Source organism: Chiloscyllium punctatum, chromosome 3 (assembly GCF_047496795.1).
Source record: "Chiloscyllium punctatum isolate Juve2018m chromosome 3, sChiPun1.3, whole genome shotgun sequence".
Taxonomy (NCBI): domain Eukaryota; kingdom Metazoa; phylum Chordata; class Chondrichthyes; order Orectolobiformes; family Hemiscylliidae; genus Chiloscyllium; species Chiloscyllium punctatum.
Genome location: NC_092741.1, coordinates 45,327,197 through 45,349,523, shown reverse-complemented (window position 1 = coordinate 45,349,523; position 22,327 = coordinate 45,327,197). Strand labels below are relative to the sequence as shown.

General features: G+C 38.2%; 2 protein-coding genes across 6 annotated transcripts in view; one reads left to right on the top strand and one right to left on the bottom strand.

The window, feature by feature from the left end:
- The window catches only part of crybg1a (crystallin beta-gamma domain containing 1a), a 209,140-nt gene extending 193,565 nt beyond the window's left edge, over positions 1 to 15,575 (top strand). For all 3 annotated transcript variants that reach the window (XM_072552693.1, XM_072552698.1, XM_072552703.1), the window contains 6 exons: positions 155 to 284; positions 3,680 to 3,819; positions 4,791 to 4,914; positions 6,430 to 6,588; positions 8,624 to 8,786; positions 13,903 to 15,575. In XM_072552693.1, the coding sequence (XP_072408794.1) occupies positions 155 to 284; positions 3,680 to 3,819; positions 4,791 to 4,914; positions 6,430 to 6,588; positions 8,624 to 8,786; positions 13,903 to 13,991 (805 nt within the window). In that variant the 3' untranslated portion in view covers positions 13,992 to 15,575. The remainder of the gene's footprint in view (positions 1 to 154; positions 285 to 3,679; positions 3,820 to 4,790; positions 4,915 to 6,429; positions 6,589 to 8,623; positions 8,787 to 13,902) is intronic.
- Positions 1 to 22,327, bottom strand: part of rtn4ip1 (reticulon 4 interacting protein 1) — a 110,449-nt gene that overhangs the window by 43,731 nt on the left and 44,391 nt on the right. The window contains exon 9 of one of the 3 annotated variants that reach the window (XM_072552711.1): positions 15,565 to 15,783. The exons of the other annotated variants lie outside the window; for them this stretch is intronic. Coding sequence (XP_072408812.1) covers positions 15,664 to 15,783 — 120 coding nt within the window. The 3' untranslated portion in view covers positions 15,565 to 15,663. Of the gene's footprint in view, positions 1 to 15,564; positions 15,784 to 22,327 lie in introns of those variants that run through there. 3 annotated transcript variants of the gene reach the window in all.

The following is a 22,327-nucleotide window of genomic DNA, read 5'->3' as shown; positions in this document are numbered from 1 at the left end:
GAAGTGAGAATTGTATTTTTAAAAATGGAGATATAATTTTTTCTGCAATTGCATTTCTTTTGTTTGAAATGAGGAGACTATCTGTTGAGAATAGGAAGAGAAACAGGAAGATTACACTTGGAAACTGTGATTCATTATATTTGTCCCTTTGCAGCTGGGTGGCTTATGACGCTGAGAATTTCACTGGTAACCAATATGTACTCGAGGAGGAAACCTATCCTGATTTGATCATGATGGGATGTACAAAGAGTGACTGTATAAAATCTGTGAAGAGGGTAGATTTTGTAAGTATCAGTTGGTTTTTAAGCTTTCACTGCAGTGACATCTGATATTGATATTCCCTAAAACAAATCAGCAACTGATTTTCCCTTTTAAATAAAAGATGCAAGACTGATTGATTGCATCAGCATAAGGTGACAGCATCCAATCCTAATGTTGTTCTTTGTACTTCAACTCAAATGTTACTAGCACACAAGCCCTCAAACAAGATTCTTTTTCTCTCTTTTGTAAAATAAGTGTGCTAACTGTGCAATTGTGCTCTTCTATAGACAACCTGTATAGGCATGAAAACTTGAACCTTTAATAAGTGTGGAAAGATTAATTGGAACTGCTTGAATTCTATTTTTCTTTGGAGATCCCTACCTCTCTATTGCTTGAGCAGCAGGCCTATCCCTGAATGAAAATGGATAACAGTATTAACATTTTAACACCAAATTGTTCTTAAATGACATTGCTATTACATACAACCTTTATCTCCTAGGTTTGTATTTAAAGAACAAAGAAAATTTACGGCCCAGGAACAGGCCCTTCGGCCCTCCAAGCCTGAGCCAATCCAAATGTACTGTCTAAACCTGTCGGTCAATTCCTAAGCATCTGTAACCCTCTGCTCCCCACCTACTCATGCATCTGTCCAGACGCATCTTAAATGAATCTATCGTGCCTGCCTCTACCACCTCTGCTGGCAACGCGTTCCAGGTGCCTACCACCCTCTGTGTGAAGTACTCGCTGCGTGTATCCCCCTTAAACTTTCCACCTCTCACCTTGAAATTGTGACCTCTCATTATGGAAATCTTCACCCTGGGGAAAAAAGCTTGTCTCTATCTACCCTGTCTATACCCTTCATGATTTTGTAAACCTCAATCAGGTACCCCCTCAATCTCCTTTTTTCTAATGAAAATAAACCTAATCTACTCAACCTCTCTTCATAGCTAGCATCTTCCATACCTGATGAAGGGCTTTTGCCCGAAACGTCGATTTTACTGCTCCTTGGATGCTGCCTGAACTGCTGTGCTCTTCCAGCACCACTAATCCAGAATCTGGTTTCCAGCATCTGCAGTCATTGTTTTTACCTGTTTTCACCTTCCATACCAGGCAACCTCCTCGTAAACCTTCTCTGCACCATCTCCAAAGCATCCGTATCCTTTTGGTAATGTGACGACCAGACTGTACACAGTATTCCAAATGCGGCCGAACCGACATCCTGTACAATTTTAACATGACTTGCCAGCTCTTATACTCAATACCCCATCCAATGAAGGCAAACATACTATATGCATTCTTGACCACTCTATCCACCTATGCAGCAACCTTCACATACAATGGACCTGCACTCTCAGATCTCCCTGCCCTTCAACTGTTCCCACAGCTCTTCCATTCATTGTATAATTTGCTATAGAATTATTCTTGCCTAAATGCATCACTTCACATTTGTCTGGATTGAAATCAATCTGTCACTTTTCCACCCAACTTTCCAGCCTATCTATATCCTCCTGTATTCTTTCACAGTCCCTTATGCTTTCTGCTACTCCACTAATCTTTGTGTCATCTACAAACTTGCTTATCATACCAACAGTCCCCTTTTCCAGATCATTTATGTATATTACAAACAACAGTGGCCCCAACACTGACCCCTGTGGAACACCACTGGTCACCTTTCTCCATTTCGAGAAACTCCCTTCAACTACTACTCTCCCTCTCTTGTTGCTCAACCAGTTCTTTATCCAACTAGCTAGAACACCCTGCACACCATGTGACTTCACTTTCTCCATTAGTCTACCATGGGGAACCTTCTCAAATGCCTTACTAAACTCCATGTTTATGACATCAACAGCCCTTCCTTCCTTCTATCAACTTGGTCACGTCCTTATAGAACTCTATTAAGTTGGTAAGGCACAATTTCCCCTGCACAAAACCATGTTACCATTCTTTTCTAAATATAAATAGATCCTATCCCTCAGTACCTTCTCCAGCAACTTTCCCACCACTGACGTCAGGCTCACTGGTCTGTATACCCTTCTTGTACAGGGAGACAACATGAGCAACCTTCCAGTCCTCCGGCACCTCACCTGTATTTGAGGATGCCACAGACATCTGTCAGGGCCCCTGCTATTTCCTCTCTCATCTCCCTCAGCAACCTAGGATAGATCTCATCTGGTCTTGGGGATTTGTCCACCCTAATAACCTCTAACCTACCAACACATCTTCCCTACTTATGCCAACGTGATCCAGACTAATCAAACTTCTATCATTGATCTCAACATTCATCATGTTCCTCTCCTCAGTGAACACTGATGCAAAGTAATCATTCAGAATCTCACCCATTCTCTCAGGTTCGATACACAGCCTTCCTTCTCTATCCTTTAGTGGACTAATCCTTTCTCTAGTTAAGAGAGTAAGATAAAGTTTCTAATCCTGCCAGTTCTCAAGTTCTCCCACTTTCTGTTCTAAAGTTCTCAAAAACAAGGTTGCAGCATCTTTAATGAATTGTGAATGAACAGGCAGGGACCATTTGACTCATTGTGCTTCTGCTATCACTTTGAAAGGGAGATCCAATCAATCCGACAGCCCCATACATTCTGAAAATGTCCTCACTTTGAATATTTATACCCTTTTAGACAGTGTATGTCAAATAATAACATCTTGCTGCACAATTTCTTGTATCTCATCATATCATCTCTAGTTCTTTGCAAGTTATCTTAAATCTGTCTCTTCTAATTATTGACCTTTCTGTCACTGGAAAGATGCTGTATATCTCTGTGACTTGAAAAGGCATCTGGATGGGTACATGAATAGAAAGGGTTAAGAGGGATATGGGCTAAGTGCTGGTAAATGGGACTAGGATAATTTAGTACATCTGGTCAGAATGGATGAGTTGGACCAAAGGGTCTGTTTCCATGTTGTACATCTCTATGACTATGACTCTATGTTCTTCTTACTTACTGTATCAAAACCCTTCATGATTTTGAGCACCTATGTTAAATTTCCCCTTATAGTCTCTGCTCAAAGAGAATTATCCCAGTTTGTCTGATCTTCTTGTGTAACTCTTTTTTTTGTCCATGGTACTATTCCAATAAATCTCTTTGCATCCTCTCCAAGAGCTCAACGTCCTTCTTTATAATATTGAGCCCAAAGTTGGCTACAACATTCCAGAGGTGACCTAACCAGAACGATTAGTATATTTTCCTTGATTTTATGCACTGTAGCTCTATTTATAAAACCATAGAACCCCTATATGTTTTCAACTTGTCAACTTTTAGCTTGTCCTACCACCAGCAAAGAGTTGTGTACAGACACCCCAGGTTGGTCTGTGCCCCTTATAGGATTGTACACTTTAGTGCATATTGCCTCTCCACATTCTGTCAGTCAAAAATAATTCACACTTTTGTTTTTATTTCCATAGTGCTTCTCCATTCCAGGGATAATTCTCTTTGCACGGGAGAAATTTAAAGGAAAGAAAATTGAATTGGTTTCAGAAATGCAGAATCTGGCATTGCAAGGATACAATAATCACATTTTTTCTGTGAAAGTTAATGGTGGCACGTAAGTACATATTTGTCCTAAATTATTTACTACACAGGATATTCTCTTAAAAAGGTCTGTACTTGTGTTGGGAGACGGTCATCCTATCTATTTCACATTTGCTATTACCAAACTATATTTAACTCTTTAGCTTCCATATTCTAATTAGGATTCACTTTACAAAAGGAGGAATTGATTCAAATTCCTTAAAATTAACTAATTTGTTCAATAAATATTGAACTGCACATATAGAGTCATAGAGATGTACAGTATAGAAACAGACCATTTGGTTCAACTCGTCCATGCAGACCAGATATCCAAAATAAATCTTGTCCTATTTTCCAGCACTTGGCCCATATCTCTCTAAACCGTTCCTATTCATCTACCCATCCAGATGCTTTTTAAATGTTGTAATTGTACCAGCCTCTACCATTTCTTCTGGCAACTCATTTCAAACATGCACCATCCTCTGTGTGAAAATGTTGCCCTTTAGGTCCTTTTTAAATCTTTCCCCTTTCACCTTAAAGCTATGTCCTCTGGTTTTGGACTCCCTCAACCTGGGGAAAAGACCTTGTCTATGTGCCTTATCCATGTTTGGCACATCTCCTGTTTGATTACATCACTGACCATAAGCTGGTAACTAAAGCAAGTGTTCAAAGTCCCAGATTGCGCAGAAAGTCTCAACAACACTGAATTGCTTAAGGACAGATCAGGGAGGATATGGCCACTTGCTCCACAAACGAAATATGATTGGAAAGCTCAAATTGTGACCACAGCCATAAAAATAAGACCATCTCCTACAATATTAAACTTCTGACCTGAGAGATCCATTCCCGGTGGCATCACAACTATCAATATTGTGTCAGCTAAAGCGATTTTTAATGCAGTGGATTTTTAATGCACCTGCTCACTGTATCATTGTAGAACTACTCTGTGCTTAAGGATTACTGCTGAAATGTATAAAATATTTCTTGATTTATTGTGCAAAACAGATGGGTGGCTTATGAACGCAGCAACTATCAAGGACGTCAAATTTTGCTACAGCCCTGTCAGATACCTAACTGGCATCAACACACTGGATGGCACAGGATTGGTTCTCTACGTCCTTTGCCTCAGGTCTGTACATGCATAGGTAGAGAGATCTGTATGTGAAATTTAAAGTGCGAACCTGTTATTAATATCTCTGAGATAATCTTGCAGGTTGTTCCTCAAATCAAAAGTGAGTGACACCTATTGGTAAAAAACTAAATTGATTGATAGTTCATGAAAAGTAATATTTATGAAAATAAGCAAATTCCGTATTTCCTTCAATGTTCAGATGATATTTTCTTCATCTGCAATTATTTTTGAAAAGACAGAATAGGTTTTCAAAATATTCATTCAATGTATGAGAGATTCTCTCAAAATATGTTCTTGAGATAGTCAACATTTTTGACAAGATATTCTCCTTTACTCTTCAGATTTTGTTGAACCAGCAATATATTTTGGTTTTCATTACAGATTTCCAACTTGGTTTCTGTTTGTTCTCCATATTGGATTGTTTTTGAAATTTTTTGGCAGTATATTTGTTTACTTATTTTGCATTTTCAAATGTGATTTGCATTGAGTTCTGTTAGTCCCTCTCTGACACCAGCTGCAGTATATTTGTTTTGGTAGATGTGGATCAGATAGTTCTTAGCATTCCCTCTAATTTTCTTACTGGCTACACAGCCCTCTGAGGCCTGCATGCAGATTGACTTCTGAACCTTACTTGCGGGGATCATTTGGAGCAGCTGGGCATGCGACCATGCAGCTTAGAGGTCACATTGATGGTCCTCCTGATTGGTGAATATAGATCAAGGGGTCATTATCTCAGAGGAAGGGGCAGGCCTCTGAGGTGAGAAATATTTTCTTTATTCTGAGTAGTGAGACTGAGAAATTGATTACACCAGAGGGCTTTGGAAGCTCTGACATTGAGCATGTTTCAAGACAAAATCAATAGATTTCTCTTTACAAATGATACCGTGGAATCTGAGGCAAATGGTATAAGACAAAAATGGTGTAAGGGGCAGATGATTAGTCATAATCTGACTGAATGAGGTAGTAGGTTTGACTGGCCCAAATGGCCTATTGTTGCCCTTATTTCATATGTTTCCATAAATGTGCCCAATCCTTTCCTTTCTCACTTTCGAATAAGTAACCAATATTCACTGAGTATCTTCCAACGGCAGTAAAGGAAAAATTAGGAATTCTTCAAACAAGGAAAGGGAATTTCACAATTACATCAAGATGTACAATACTGGAATTTAAACCAGCTGTGCAGGATTGTGGTTTAGTTTCTAGTGCCTACTACAATATTGCTTTAAAACATTATAATGTTTAATTCAGCTTTTGTCTTTAAGAAGGCATTTATGTGAACTGTGGAAAAATAGAACACTCGTCTACTTCCTCTTCAGTTATTTCTGGCACAATTTGTGATTGCAATTCATACAAATATAGCTGCTTACTTTCACATCTCTGGAAAAATAAAGTCCAAGTTTATAAAGTACTGCATGTATACAAAAGCTATGGCTTAAACGTACAATAATCTAGAACAACAGAAAAACATATTGGAAAACTATGTTACATTTACCAGTTCGGTCTTGATTACAGAGACGAGTGTATTTTAGGATACGAAACCGAGGTACTGGAACATTCATGACGTTTACTGGAGACTTGAATGAAATCCACATGGTGCGTGTGCAAGCTTTGGACAGTACAGGAATGGATGACCAAATGTGGTTCTATCAGGACGGATTTATCAAAACCAAGGTATTCAAAATATTGAGTCTAATAAAAGAAGATACTAGCCTAGCTTTTTCAATGTAGCTTCCTTCTGTATTATCTTTTAACAGATTTTTTTTTGAAAATGGGAGACCTTGCGTCAAATTTCCAAATGCCAGCTGAGTCAGAACCTGCTGCAGATGTGATTTAAAATTCTGTTCTGGGAAGACATTGCAAGATTCTAATATCTCCAAGACAGCTTACAATTTCAAAAGTGCTGTCAGGGATGGTGGACAATACTTTTTAGCTGATGGTACTTCTGGAAGAGTTAGATCCCAGAATAAAAAATGGCTTGCTGGATTTGTTTTTTTTTAGTTAACTCACACGGTGGTTAGTCACTGACACATATTCACATGAAGCTGCCAATTTTCTTTACTGAAAGAACAGAAGTTCATTACATGAAAGAAGATTTAATAAAGACAAGCCTTTGAAATACAGAAGACCAATAGAAAGACCTTAAAACACAAACAACGTGTTTCCTGCCACTCTCTACTATAAAAGTTTTAAGTACAGAGAAATTATATCTTGTATCTCAACACCTCAAATTTCTCCTTCACAGGCTCCTCACCTTTCCTTTTCCATGGATTGTGGAGGAAATTCAATGTCATGAACTTCTCATAAATCTGAGAGCCTAAACTTCCTCAATTCTACTAAACTGCAGATTTCTCAAGAAACCCTCATGGTTTGGAAGTTTAACTGGAAGGACTCTCTAACTTTGAGGTTACTTATAAAAGAAAACAAATCACAGAACTAACCAAAGTTCATATCCCTCTATTTTGAAATCCAAATTTCAAAATTAAATTGCCTCCAATTAAAGGCTTATTTAGCTTTTTTTTGGGAACTTGTTAATGAGGTGTCAAAGCTGAGGCTGCAATTTTTAAATTTGATTTCAGCAAATATAAGCAGTCTAGAGCATGTTATTACACAATTGTTGAATTCATGACGGGGAGATCTGAAAATTTGCTTGTATTATGTCAAGTGTTTTATGGGGGAGTTTTATCTCCTCCCACTCCCAAGTCCCAAAAATAATTCTACTTATTGGACAGCTACTTTTGTAAGGAGCAAAATATAATTGTCTTACAGAGATTTCCACTAGGGGAAGAAAAAACTATATCATGTAATCATGTTTTCAATTATTAAATGAGATTGCAAGATGTGCTTTGAGACATGAGCATAGGCTCAATATTTGTTGCCCTTCCCGACTCATCTTTGAGGAAGTGGTAATGAGTCACCTTCCGAACCAAAGCAGCCTGTCTGTGTACCCACAAAGGATAGGAGTTCCAATATTTTTACCCTGTGATAGTGAAAGACTGGTAACGTAGTTTCAAGTCAGCATGATGTATGACTTGTAAGGCAACATTCAGAAAGTGTTGTTTCCTGGAGTGTCATGCCCTTGTTCTTCGAGATGGAATGTGGTAAAGAAGGAATCTTGATGAATTGCTTCAATACTTCATTCTGCCGTTACTGTGCACTGGCAGTGGATGGAAAGAATGTTCAAGTTGATGGGTAGGGTACTAATCAAGTGAGCAGGATGGTATTGTGAGAGGTGCATATATCCAGGCAAATATTCTGTCAGACACCTGATCAATGCCTTTTGGATGGTGGAAAGACTTTTAACAGTTATTGGGTGAGTAACTTCCCAATAAATGCCCAACCTCTGACTTTCTATTGTAATCATGATACACAGTTGGTCCAATTTAGTCAATAAACCGAAAGAACTGCGGATGCTGGAAATCTGCAACACAAACAGGAATTGCTGGAAAATCTCAGCAGATCTGGCAGCTTCTGTGGAGAGAAATCAGAGTTAACATTTCTGATCCAGTGACCTTTCTTCAGTACCCTTCTGAAGAAGTTCTGAGAAAGGATCATTGGACCCAAAACACTGGGCCTGAAATATTAATTCTACTTTCTGTCCACAGAAGCAGCCAGTCCCTGCTGAATTTCTTTTGCAAGTTTTGTTTCCAATTTCTAACTCTAATTGATTTGCACTATTTTTCTATTTGCTTCTTGCTCTACCTCACAGATGGCAGATGATTGCTGCATGGATGTGATTGGAAACTTTCTCGGTCCAAGTTCAAGGTTAGGAATCTCGATACAGGACAGCAAAGACGTTCATATCTGGAACATCAGTTCAGATGGAGTCATACGGAGTGGAATAAGGACTGATCTAGTTATTGATATAAAAGGTGAGGTGTTGGTCTTTCATTCTTCTCTGTACTAATGGGATCAGTGTACTCAACAACCACTAACCAGCACTTGTGTTGACATGATGTGAATAATGTTCAAGACAACATTAAAGAGAGATCCCTCCCCACAAACTCCTTCCTCCACAGATGCTTCATGACTGCCTGAGCATTTCCAGCAATTACTGACCTCTGTTCCAAACCAATGTTGAATGAGCAAAGTTTTAAGAAGAAGCATTTACTATTGATAGGTGATTCCAATGTAAAAAACCTGGTAGATTTATTGTGAGAAAGTGTTCCCCTCACTCCCCTTTCGATATTGCTGTTTAGATATAGCAACACCAGCCAGATTCAAATATGTAACACAGGGGAATAGACACATTAGAAGAGACAAGAACAGGTAAGATTGTGCTGCCCTCTTCCTTGATGGATGTTTAGGAATAAGTTGGTCATTTCCTGGTGATTGTCCATACTTGAACAGGGTTTAAAAACTTGGTTTCACAATTGACCATGATGGGATTTGAAAATTGCTGACCTCGTTCAAAATTGAATAGGATTGAAATTCAAGACTAAGAGTGGAAACAGTTTAAAAAGGACACTCGCATGTAGAGTCCATTGTAGCAATTACACATATTGTATGAAAGATATTCAAATTATATATGATATGTTGCATTTTTCGACTGGGAAATTATATGCAATCATAAATTGTTGGTATATTGGTGTTTATTTTGCTTAGCATAATCAAATTTGATGGCAGTAATATCTGATTCATATGTGATCTCAACAACGAACACACTTACTTGACAAGAGCAAAATGCTGCAGATGCTGAAAATCTCAAATTTCATTCATACAGTGTCTTTGACATGGTACAGATTCTTAACCGCAGTTCATAGGAGCATAAGCAAAACAAAAATGTCCATCACATAAATATCAGGAAAGGGAACAAAGGCTCAACAAAAGAGGTTGTAAAAGGAGCGTCTTTGAAAGAAGAGAGGTTAGGACAGATCTAGTGAGGGAAATTCAGAGCTTAGGGCCAAGGTAACAATGGCATAACCCTAATTATGGAACAGTAAAAACAGTGTAGTGAAATATCCAGAATTTGAAGAACAAAGAATTCTCATAGGGTTGTAAGACCAGATAAGGTGATAAAGAAAAAGAGAGGCATGGCCATAGAGCATCTTGAACATAAGAATGAGAAGTTCAAAATCAAAGTGTTATTAGGCTGAAGTAACTGTAGATTAGAGAAGATGTGTGAATGGGATCGGTATGGATCTTATTTTAAAGTTTGAATTGTAAATAATTGTGTGGTGCAAATATTAATTTAATGAATGTTTTAGAAGAACATCAGGTGTATTTATGTATGATTTATGGCTTACTGGTAATGCATTAGCTGCTGAGACAGCAGATTGTGATTTCCAGTGCTACTCCAGCAGACTTGATCAGAAAATCCAGCCTCTTTGTGTGGAGGAGTACGTGAAGGTATCTGCACTGTCTGATGTGCTGCTATTTGAGAGCAAAGTTAAACTGGGGCCAAGACTGTCAGCTCAAGTGAACGTAAAAGGTCCCAAGGCACCACTTTGAAGTCGATCAGTGTACTTCCTTGTGTCCTGATCAATTCTTATTCAAGGTTAAGTGTGACCAAAATAAATTCTTCTCAATTTCATCCAAGATTTTTTTGAGGGTAATCAAACCATGGCCGATGCTCTGATTTTATAAGAGGGGAGGGTGAGGAGGCAGGCCCTAAATCTACTTAAGGTCGAATGGGGTTCAAACTCTGTGCTGTTAATGATATTCTAAATCATATGCTAATTATATTGCAAACTCATCTAACTACATCCTGCTGCCAACCAGATTGGTTTGAACTTGCAGTGTGAAAATTAATTTTGAAGGAAAGAAATGGGTGTGGGATGTCCTGAGGTCATTAAAAGCATGATATAAATTCAAGTTCTTGTGTTTCGTTCATAAACAGCAATATTCTTGCCAGGAATGGGTTAGAAAAAAATTGTCAACAGGTTACAAAATGTCATAGAGGTGTCAAGTCTTGGCATATTTTGCAGCTAATTATATTTGCATTATTATGAACCTTGCAGTTTTCCTAACCTATCAAAATGTATTTATTTCACAACTTTAAAATACTTCATTCAGGTGATCTGTATTTTAGAGGAAGGGATTTTGAGGTTTTTGAGCATTTAGCAGCAAGTTATGATGTGGAGGTGCCAGTATTGGAGTGGGATGGACAAAGTTAAAAATCACACAACATCAGGTTATAGTCCAACAGGTTTACTTCCAAGTAAACCTGTTCAACTTTCATTGTTTCACTCTAGGGTGGCCAAGCCTTCAGTTGCCTAGGCTGTAATCTAACTCCCCGACACACTCCATTTTTTAATGGTTATTCCTTAAAATGTAACACTGACTGTATTTCTGCTCATCTTTTTTAATATTGTATCACTTTAATTAGCTTGGTGCCAAATTTTGTTTGGTATCACTCCTGTGAAATGCATTTGTTAAAGGTGTTATACAAATGCAAAGTATTCACTTATCCATGAAATACTCATTGACCAATATGCAGTCAGTGAGGACTGCACTTTTAAAGCTTTAATACTCATTTAACAAAGTGTAAAATTTACAGCTTCATTTGGTTAGAAAAGTCAATATCAGGGCTTGGTTAGACATGCAGTTTACATGAGATCTGAAGAATAGTATGTGCTTGTTAACCCAGTCTATAAATTATTTAAATAGTGTTAGAAAACCCTTGTTCCAGTATACCATTTCACTACACAGACTGTTTACTAGGTAAAACTGACACATACACACTATTCCATCAATCACAGCATCATTTATTTAGTGCTCTCAGAAGCCTTTATCTTTGACAGTGTCTACCCTTTTAATAATTACTGCACGTGGTATTCCCAGAGTGTCTCCCATGCAGGCACTTAGCAAACCTGAGTTTGCTTAGTTTCTGAAATCAGATGTTTTCAGACAAGTATGCCCATAGGCTGCCAGTGTGTCTGTTCACACTGAATTTCTAACATTGCTGAACTCGACACCTACAAATCAGAAGATTTTTCAGCCCCTTTAGACTTGTTCCTATATTTAATTAGATCACTATCTCAACTTCATCTATCTGCATTTGTTATAATGTTACCTAAAAACAATCTGTTTATTTTGACGTATGGCTGATAATTAAGGACAATGTCTCTTTGAAACAAATGGCACATTCTTGTCAGAAAAAATTTCATCAATATTTGTTTTGTCAGGACAAGCACAGTTTTACATTCTTATGGTACAAGTAATTTCAAACGTGCTTGTGATTCAAGTTTTAGGTATGCGGGTGGTAGTCATAGGGTGTGGAAAGTATTTTATCTGCTGGGCAGTCTCACTATGCAACAAGACTTTATTTCAAGCAATTCATTTTATTCAGATGTTTTATTTACTAAATGGCCATTGCTACATTTCATTCATGAAACTCCAAGCAGGTCAGATTTCAAATAAACATACCGAGCAAGATAGTGGGGCACAATTAATGTTAAATTCTCATCTTAAATGGCTCATTTGGAGTGCGGGTGAGGAGGAGAGCTGACCTCTGATCAGGCTATAGTAGTTAGGCTGCTTCTTATCAAAGGAGGTACATTATGTTAAAAATACTGTCTTGTCCTAGTGTCTGTGAACTATGTGCACAAACTTTATTTTTTTATTTAGCAAAAGCAAAAAAATGTCTTTCTCATTTCCTGCTCCAAAAAAGCATCTTTCAGCATTGTTATAGAGAGAGTAAGTGTTGCCTTCATCCGTTCTGCCTGCCTCCATTAGGAGTGAGAGATGATTTGCACAAACATTTACATTCCGCCCTGTACCTTTTAAAATCAACATATTTTTAATTGGCTTGCTCAGAGATACTACAACGCACCTCTAGAACAGGTAGGATTTGAACCTGAGCCTTCTGACCTTGACGTTTCACAAATGTACATGCTTATGCTCCTTAAAGAAGTGCAGAGAGCAATTAGGGATGGACAGATATTGGCCTCGTCAGCCCACTCACATCGGAGAAAAATCAGAAAAGGCCATCTGTAGAGAACAAATTGCTTAGAGCAGCACAGTCTTTGTCTTGAAAATTTCAAAACTGAATTTGATAATCTAAAGCCATTTGTGGCTAAATCTGACAAATATTTAAAAAGGTGTTCAGAATATTTAGAATTATACACTGCAATTTTTATCAGCTATTTTTACTTTGAGGTGAAGTTTAACGAGTCCAGTTTTTTTTTTGTTTTATCGCGAATAGTATGTTGCTCACCATCTAGGTTTGAAAATCTTCCCAAACTGACTGGATTGCAGAATCCCTGCAGGCAACAAGGGCTTAAAGTGATACAAACACAGAGAGAAGGAGCAAATGCTGGAGATCACTGCAGATGCTGGAATCTTTACTGACACCAAAGAAATGTTGGAGATCATAGTGGGTCAAGCAGCATCCATGGAGAGAGAGCAAGCTAACACTGAGTCTAAGTGACTCTTTAGAGCCGGTGTGAAGTGTGGAGGGGATAGCGTTTGTGCAATAGTTGGCGGGGGAGGGGGGCACAGGGGATTGTGGAAAGGGAAGGAATGGGAGTAGTTTCACAATCTGAAGGTGCTGATTCAGTGTTAAATCCAGAAGGTTGCAATGTGTCTAGTCTGAAGATAAGATGTTGTTCTTCCAGCAAACACACAAAATGCTAGAAATCTAGTAGTATCTGCAGAGAGAAAGTCAGAGATTGGCATCCAGTATGAAGAGTCCTACCAGAAGTCTATAGAAGCTGCAAACCCAGATCCACAAGCAATAGGATTAAGAACGCTGAAAGATATTTCACACAAGTCCCTACAGCCATGGGAGAGACATGAGGGTTCCATCAATCTCTCTAGGCTGGTCTTGAACAACCGGCAACAAGATAGCACCAAGCTGACTCTACAGATTTTAATTTAAATAAACCTTCTTTCAGCAAGTACCCATTCACAATGATGATTGTGTGCATTGTTTGAAAAGGCTGTGTAGTCAAGATTGATAGATTTTGACCAGAGTTAAGCTTTGTTTCAAAAAACCTAGCTTTTCATTAAATTTGTCTAACCATTGTAATCTTATTGCTTTTAAAGGCGGTCAACATTACGACCAGAATCAAACCATTCTCAGCAGACTTGATGAAGTTCAACAAACACAAAGATGGGATCTGGAAATCCTTTGATTCATTCCAAGCAGAGACAGGAAATCAAAATATTTGAGGCACTTTTGAAATATTGTAAACCTCTTCATTTTACTACTGGAAGTGCAATGTTTCACTTCTAAGTAAATTCCAGGCATAGTAAGTTGGAATTCAGGGCAAGACTGGTAGAAAGGTCATCTCAATTAAATGTTTATTTCTAAGCAAGTACTGCTCACTATGCAACATAACCAGATCTGATGTAGAGTCTTAGGTCTTTATCATTTTTCAAGATTAGTTCATATATTGGCAGCGGGGCCTGGTTGTTGTTGTTTCAGTATTGAATGTAAATGCTTTGAAATCCTCCTTTAGATGAAAAGAAACAGGTATTTATACTTGACAAATATTGTGCTCACTCTACAGTTTTATTGAACATCAGAAGGCTTGTTTATTATTTGGGTTTAATGTCCTCTATTTTTAGTGATGCAGCACATTAAAATTGTTGAAATATGTTTTCTTCTCCAAAACGAAACCAGACCAGCACCACCTGTCTGGTGTCATTGCTGCACATATCCATCAAATCATATTCGATTCCATTCATTTCAAAGGAGTTTTTCACACAGTGGTCAAATAAAATTGAATATCAATCACTTTGAATGCCATAAGTAACATAAATGGTAGCATCTACATTTCAGAGTATTGTATATTTTGCTATTCTCGGTTGGAAGGTCAGAAGATAAGATGTTGGTAAACAGGTTACTGTTTTATTGCACCATGACATCCTTGGCAGATGAGCTGAATTACTTCATGTAGCAAGCACTATGCTGCTGTCTTCCAATTTGTTCAAAACATTAAAGGACAAAACATTTAGTTGGACAATTGTGCTCTCAGCTTTTGAATCAATTAACAAGTCAATTCATTTTAGTTTCAAAGGCAATTTAAGAACTATCCTTTAAAATGGTGTTGCTCCCAGATGGAGTTCCTGATTTTAATTTAGAGTTTTGAATTACTGCCAATATGTGTAGTGTTTCCATTAGTAACACAAAGATTTAAAAACAAAACATTCCAAAGAACGACCTGACAACAGGTCTAATTGAAAACAATGGTAGCATTGGTGTTAGATCACTTCTGCTTGTGTCACACACTGAGACATCTTACTGGCAGGCCAGGATTGTTTTCTGTTGGGGAATTAGGAGATGTTTATAAACAGCTGTTTTGTTTGATAATTGTGTCAAGGATTGTAATCTGCATCGGTTGTAGCAATTTGTAATTGGAGAACTTTTTTAACCTTTTAATTGATCACGCTAAGTACACAGAACTTCTAATGTCTATCAGATGCTTTAATGGCAGTTTGAGGTAATGGGAATAACTTCAGAACTGTACCAGTGTGGTGGTATAGTTTTAATCTGAGATTTAATGCTGTCTAACTTTACCTATGTTACCCCGATTCCTTGCTTTCACCAGCTGAACTATTGTTACACTAGCGCTTGACAATTGTTTTCATGGACAGTGGACAGTGTTTTATTACCCCTTTTACTATCTACAACAGCTGAACTACTGTATTCGTTCAAGGTACTGAATCATGTATATGTAACAACTTTAAATAAAATGTACAACGTTTTGAGTTAATTGCTGGAGACTGTTTATTGCAGCTATTGAAAATAGAAATAAGTGGACATAACATCAAGCACTGGTCTGTACAGATCTTCAGTTCCTATTATAAACATCCTTTACTCCCATCAATGACAGTCTTCCCTCGTGCGTGACCACCTTCTAGTTTCAGGAAGGCCTTGGGTACTTGCGAGAATGAAAAGACCTGCTCAACAACTGGCCGAATCTAAAATAAGATACAGGATAAAGAAATTACTTCTGCCAATTACTTGAGTCTTACCATGTAAACAATTATTTCACTTATCACAGTGAATATTCAACTCAGGTTTCAGGAGGAGAGGGATGTGGGGTTGAAAAGGAGTGATTTATAGAAGTAAAACATTGAACTGCAAGAAGTCAACATGGCTTTGTGCATGGGAAATCACATCTCACAAACTTGATTGAGTTTTTTGATGAAGTAACAAAGAAGATTGATGAGGGCAGAGCAGTAGATGTGATCGATATGGACTTCAGTAAGGCGTTCGACAAGGTTCCCATGGGAGACTGATTAGCAAGGTTAGATTTCATGGAATACAGGGAGAACTAGCCATTTGGATACAGAACTGGCTCAAAGGTAGAAGACAGAGGGTGGTGGTGGAGGGTTGTTTTTCAGACTGGAGGCCTGTGACCAGTGGAGTGCCACAAGGATCGGTGCTGCGCTCTCTACTTTTTGTCATTTACATAAATGATTTGGATGCGAGCATAAGAGGTACAGTTAGTAAGTTTGCAGATGACACCAAAATTGGAGGTGTAGTGGACAGCGAAGAGGGTTACCTCAGATTACAACAGGATCTGGACCAGATGGGCCAATGGGCTGGGAAGTGGCAGATGGAGTTTAATTCAGATAAATGAGAGGTGCTGCATTTTGGGAAAGCAAATCTTAGCAGGACTTATACACTTAATGGTAAGGTCCTAGGGAGTGTTGCTGAACAAAGAGACATTGAAGTGCAGGTTCATAGCTCCTTGAAAGTGGAGTCGCAGGTAGATAGGACAGTGAAGGCGGCGTTTGGTATGCTTTCCTTTATTGGTCAGAGTATTGAGTACAGGAGTTGGGAGATCATGTTGCGGCTGTACAGGACATTGGTTAGGCCACTGTTGGAATATTGCGTGCAATTCTGGTCTTCCTGTCAGAAAGATATTGTGAAACTTGAAAGGGTTCAGAAAAGATTTACAAGGATGTTGCCAGGGTTGGAGGATCTGAGCTATAGGGAGAGGCTGAACAGGCTGGGGCTGTTTTCCCTGGAGTGTCGGAGGCTGAGGGGTGACCTTATAGAGGTTTACAAAATTATGAGGGGCATAGATAGGATAAGTAGGCAAAGTCTTTTCCCTGGGGTTGGGGAGTCCAGAACTAGAGGGCATAGGTTTAGGATGAGAGGGGAAAGATATAAAAGAGACCTAAGGGGCAACTTTTTCACGCAGAGGGTGGTATGTGTATGGAATGAGCTGCCAGAGGATGTGGTGGAGGCTGGTACAATTGCAACATTTAAGAGGCATTTGGATGGGTATATGAATAGGAAGGGTTTGGAGGGATATGGGCCGGGTGCTGGCAGGTGGGATTAGATTGGGTTGGGATATCTGGTCGGCATGGATGGGTTGGACCGAAGGGTCTGTTTCCATGCTGTACATCTCTATGACTCTAAGTCTTTGAGCTTATTGCATTATGAAGTTAGAGACAGCTCTACATGACACATGCAAATATTAGATCCCAAACCTCACCAAAGCTGCTCTTGGGTATGAGATACCCATAAAACCCTATCTATAAATATGGCATCTTTGCAAAGCAGAAAACTCTGGCAAAATTCAAATTTGATTCAGGTTGTAACTTGTTCAAATTATATATTGGTCACAGTCATCAATACTGTCATTTGAACAAAAAAAATAATTCTAGCCTGTACTGCCATTCAATCCATATCTTAGACATGTTAATGTTGCCATTCAATCCATGTCTTAATTAGCCACATTAATTGTGTATCCTATAATACTCTAAGTGAATCTCTCCCAGTTTCATTTTCCATTCACTTAGCTTCAACAGCTTTTGGCAGGGAATGAGTTCCAGATGTCCACCTACCCTTTGTGTTTCTTGATGTCATGCCTGAAATGGCCTTGCTCCAACTTTAATGTCTCTCCTTTACCCAAGTTACCCAACCATTGGAAATAATTTCTATCTACCTCTGGCTCAGTTGGTGACATGCTTGTCTCTGAATCACAGGGTCCTGGGATCAGGTCTGATTGCAGGGTTTGATCATAAAAGCAAAAGTTGACACTGCAGAAGTGTTGCAGTACCAGAGCAGTAGTCTTATTGTGGACACGTTAGCATTATATAAGGCCACTTCCAACATGCTTAGTTGGATGCAAGATGCATGGCACTAAAACTGAAGACATTCATAAAAACTATCCCCAGTCCTTTGGCCAATATTTGTCCCTCAATCTACACTACAAAACAAATTTACCAGTTATTATTGTCAAAATGTTTTTGGGAGTTTGCTGTAGACTTGGTAGAACACTGATGACCCTTCAAAAGTACTTCATTGGCTATAAAGTACTTTGAAATCTCCAATAGTCATGTAAACTGCTATATAAATATGATCCTTTACAATTGTTTAATCATCCCTAAAACATCGGAACATACAGTTCTACAAACCTAATTTATGTAACCTCCTCCCACAATTTAGCTAAACAAAAAAACAACTGTGGATGCTGAAATCAAAAACAAAAACTGAATTCTAAAACATTAACTCTGCTTTCTCTCCACAGACGCTTCCAGATCTGCTGAAAATTTCTAGCAATTTCTGATCTTGAGTCGCAGAGTTGTACAGCACAGAAACAGACCCTTCGGTCCAAGAGGTCCATGCTGACCAGTTTTCCTAAATTAATCTACAGCACTTGGACCATATCCCACCAAACCCCTTCTACTCATATACCCATCCAGACCCCTTTTAAATGTTGCAGTTTTACAAGCCTCCCCACCACTTTCTCTGGTAGCTCCATCTACACACTACCCTCTGCAAGAAAAAGTTGCCCCTTTGGCCCCTTTTATATCTTTCCCCTCTCACCTTAAACCTATGCCCCTTAATTTTGGACTCCCTTAACCTGGGAAAAGGACCTTGGTTATTCACCCTATCCATGTGCCTCATGATTTTATAAACTTCCATCAGGTCACCCCTCGGCCTCTGATGCTCCAGGGAAAATAGCCCCAGCCTGTTCAGCCTCTCATTTCATCTGCAAACTTACTGACCAATTTTCCTATATTCACATTAAAATCATTTACATAAATTATAAAAAACAGTGGACCCAGCGCAGATTCTTGTGACATACCATTGGTTATAGGTTCCAGTCTGAGAAACAAATAGATGAATAAAGATATTAAGGTTCTAGTAATGAATAAAAGAGAATCTTATTTTAGATACAGACAACTTGGTTCAATTCAATCTCTTAAGAACTCCCCTGCTCTTTACAATGATTAACAAAGAAATCAGGAAGGCAAGGAGGGGATATGAGATAGCATTGGCAGATAAGCTTAAGGATATTCCAAAGAGATTCTGCAAATACATTAAGAACTGGAGGGCAACTAGAGAGAGGATAGGGCCTCTTAAAGATCAAGAAGGTCTTCTTTGTGTTGAACTCCAGGAGATTGGAGAGATACTAAACAAATATTTCACGTAGTTTTTATTGTAGAGAAAGAAAAGGAGTCTAGAAAATGCAGAGAAATAAACTTTGATGTTTTAAAAACAGTTCACATAACAGAAGAGGATGTTTTGGAGGTCTTATAGATCATCAAAGGTAGATAAATCTCCAGGACCTGATCTAATTTATCCCAGAACATTATGGGAAGTAAGCAAAGAAATTACAAGACCCCTTGCAGAAATATTTGCATAATTTGTAACTACGGGTGAAGTGCCTGATGACTGGAGTGTTGCTAATGTACCTTTCTTTAAGGAAGGTTGTAAGGAAAAACCAGGGAACTGTAGACCATTCACTTCAGTTGTGAGTATTTTGTTGGAGGGGATTATAAAAGATGGATTAGGGATAGTCAGCATGGTTTTGTGCAAAGAAAATAGTGTCTCACAAACTTGATCTAGTTTTTTGAGCAAATTACCAAAAGGATTGGTGACGGCAGAGCAGTAGATGTGTTTTTGTTTGGATTTTAGTAAAGCCTTCGACAAGGTTCCGCTCGGTAGACGAATTAGTAAAGTTAAATCACACAAGATTCAAGATGAACTTGCCAATTGGATACATAATTGGCTTAACAGCAGAAGACAGAGAGTGATGGTGGAAAGTTGCTTTCTTTGGACTGGAGGTCTATGATCAGCAGTGCTCCACAGGGATTGGTTCTGAGCCCTCTTCTGTTTTTCATTTACATAAATGATTTGCATGAGAATATACCAGGTATGGTTAATAAGTTTGTTGGCGACACCCACATTGGTGGCATAGCAGACAGTAAAGAAGATTTTCGAGGATTACAAAGGGATTTTGATCAAATGGGTCAATGGGCTGAAAAATGGCAGATGGAATTCAATCTGGGTAAATGCGAGGGTATTGCATTTTGGTACAAGGGTAGGGCTTACATAATTAATGGTGGGACCTTAGGTAGTGTTGTAGAACAGAGAGAGGTAGAGGTGCAGGTACATAATTCTTTGAAGTTTGTGTCACATATAGGTGGTTAAAAAGGCCTTGCATTCAATACTCAGTCCTTTGAGTACAGGAGTTGAGAAGATATGTTGAGGTTTTACAGCTCATTGGTGAAGCCTCTTCTAGAATACTGTTCTGGGCACTCAGTTATAAGGAGGATGTTATCAAGCTGGAGAGGGTTCAGAAGAAATTTACCAAGATATTGCTGGGTGTGGAAGATTTGAGTTATAAAGAAAGGCTGGATAGGCTGTGACTTTTTCACTGGAGTGTAGAAGGTTGACAGGCAAACTGATAGAAGTTTATAAAATAATGAGAGGTACAGACAGAGTTAATGGTAATTGTCTTTTCCCCAGGATGGGGGATTTCAAGATTGGGGGGCACATTTTTAACTGAGAGGAAAGAGATTTAAAAAAAGACATGAGAGGCGATTTTTTTGAAGCCCTCATGAGAAAATGGGCAACATTGTCACAATTTTGTTTTGCCTCAGATAATTATTTAAATAAAGTAAAAACACATAATTAAGTTGCACAATGAATTGTGAAGCGTGAAAAGCTGAAGCATGAAACCAATTCAAATAAAAGCAAAATATTACAAATGCTGAAAATGTAAAACTGTTTCTTTACATCTGAGAGAAGAGCAGGCCTTCCACAAGTTGGGAATACCTGGAAGAAAATCAGCAGTGTCAGTTCTTAAGAGTTGTATTGAATTCAAAATGTTAATCCTGTTTCTCTGTCCACAGACCCACTGAGTTTGGCAAAACCAATTTTATATCTTTGAAGATGAACCAGGTACAAAATACTTTTAAAAATCAACAGTGCTGAAGACTTGCTTAATTCCGCTGTCATCACTACCCTCTAATAAATCAAAGTGAAACTGCACTTAACACCATAACACTATTGATATTTCATTCGTAAAATAGAATAGCTCATCAATGATGAAATGTTCTAATTGCCTGCAAGGGATGCAGACTAAATCATTAAGGTACACTTAGTTGGATCGACTCAAGTTCTAACAACACTCATGGCCAGTATAAATAGTTCTTCTGTAGTAATTTGGTATATAGTTTAAAGAGGTATATGGTTGGCTAGTTAATTGCAATTTTCCAAAAGGCTTATGGGGATATGGTTCTACAAGCTGAATTTTATTCTTTGCCCATTCGAACATATAAGATTCTTAATAAGAAAATTCCAGATTTTAAATAACATTTTCAAAATATGCAGAGTTTCCAGCTAAAATACTTCAAGGTAATGGCATCAAATCACCGTATAAAGCTATCAAACTCTAGCCCAGATTAGAGACACAGAGACTATCGAATAGCGTATTGTGCAATATATATAATATATATTATATATATAAAGTCTGTAGTGGAGGTCCAATCACTTTCACAAAACATATTCATGAATACTTAAGTTGTTCATTCTTACACGTGAAAAATCATTAAATTGCATATACAGAAGGATTTTGTGACAAACAAAGTTATTAAGAACATCTATAACAAGTATTCTGCGGCAACTGGTTCAGGATTGTAATTATCATATCAGCCCTTTATAAATAAGCCCAGAGTTTTGGGTTCCCTTCTATTAACTGGTCACCAACCAAAACTGTTAATTCGTCTTCTCTCCAGAGATACTGCTAGATCTGCTGAGTCTATCCAGCATTTTAGCTTTTTATTTCAAACTTCCAGTCGTCGTAGTATTTTGCTTTAGTCTATCCTAAATTTTAATCAAACTTCCAGTTTGCACTATGCCCATTATCTTACTACGAAGATTTAAAATCAGGTGATTTTACCTTCTTCATAATAACGTACAAACTTGAATTTTGTTTGTAGGATATGGCATAATCTGTTGTCCCTTTTTAAAAGATGCAGATCTCAAGACTTTCCTCATAATTCAGTGCACTGTAGTGTTTTGAGTTTTTGCAACCAAAAGATCAATGCATTTGGCATGGAATGTGCATTTTTGACAGTGACATATTCTTGCTTAACTGCTTTTGCATTGAAACTTGCATCAAAATGGCACCTTTAATGCAGAAAATACAAAGAGCTTTGTAGTTGTGGTTGTACTAGAACAGATGTCAATTCATGATGGCAGAATTAGAAGCAG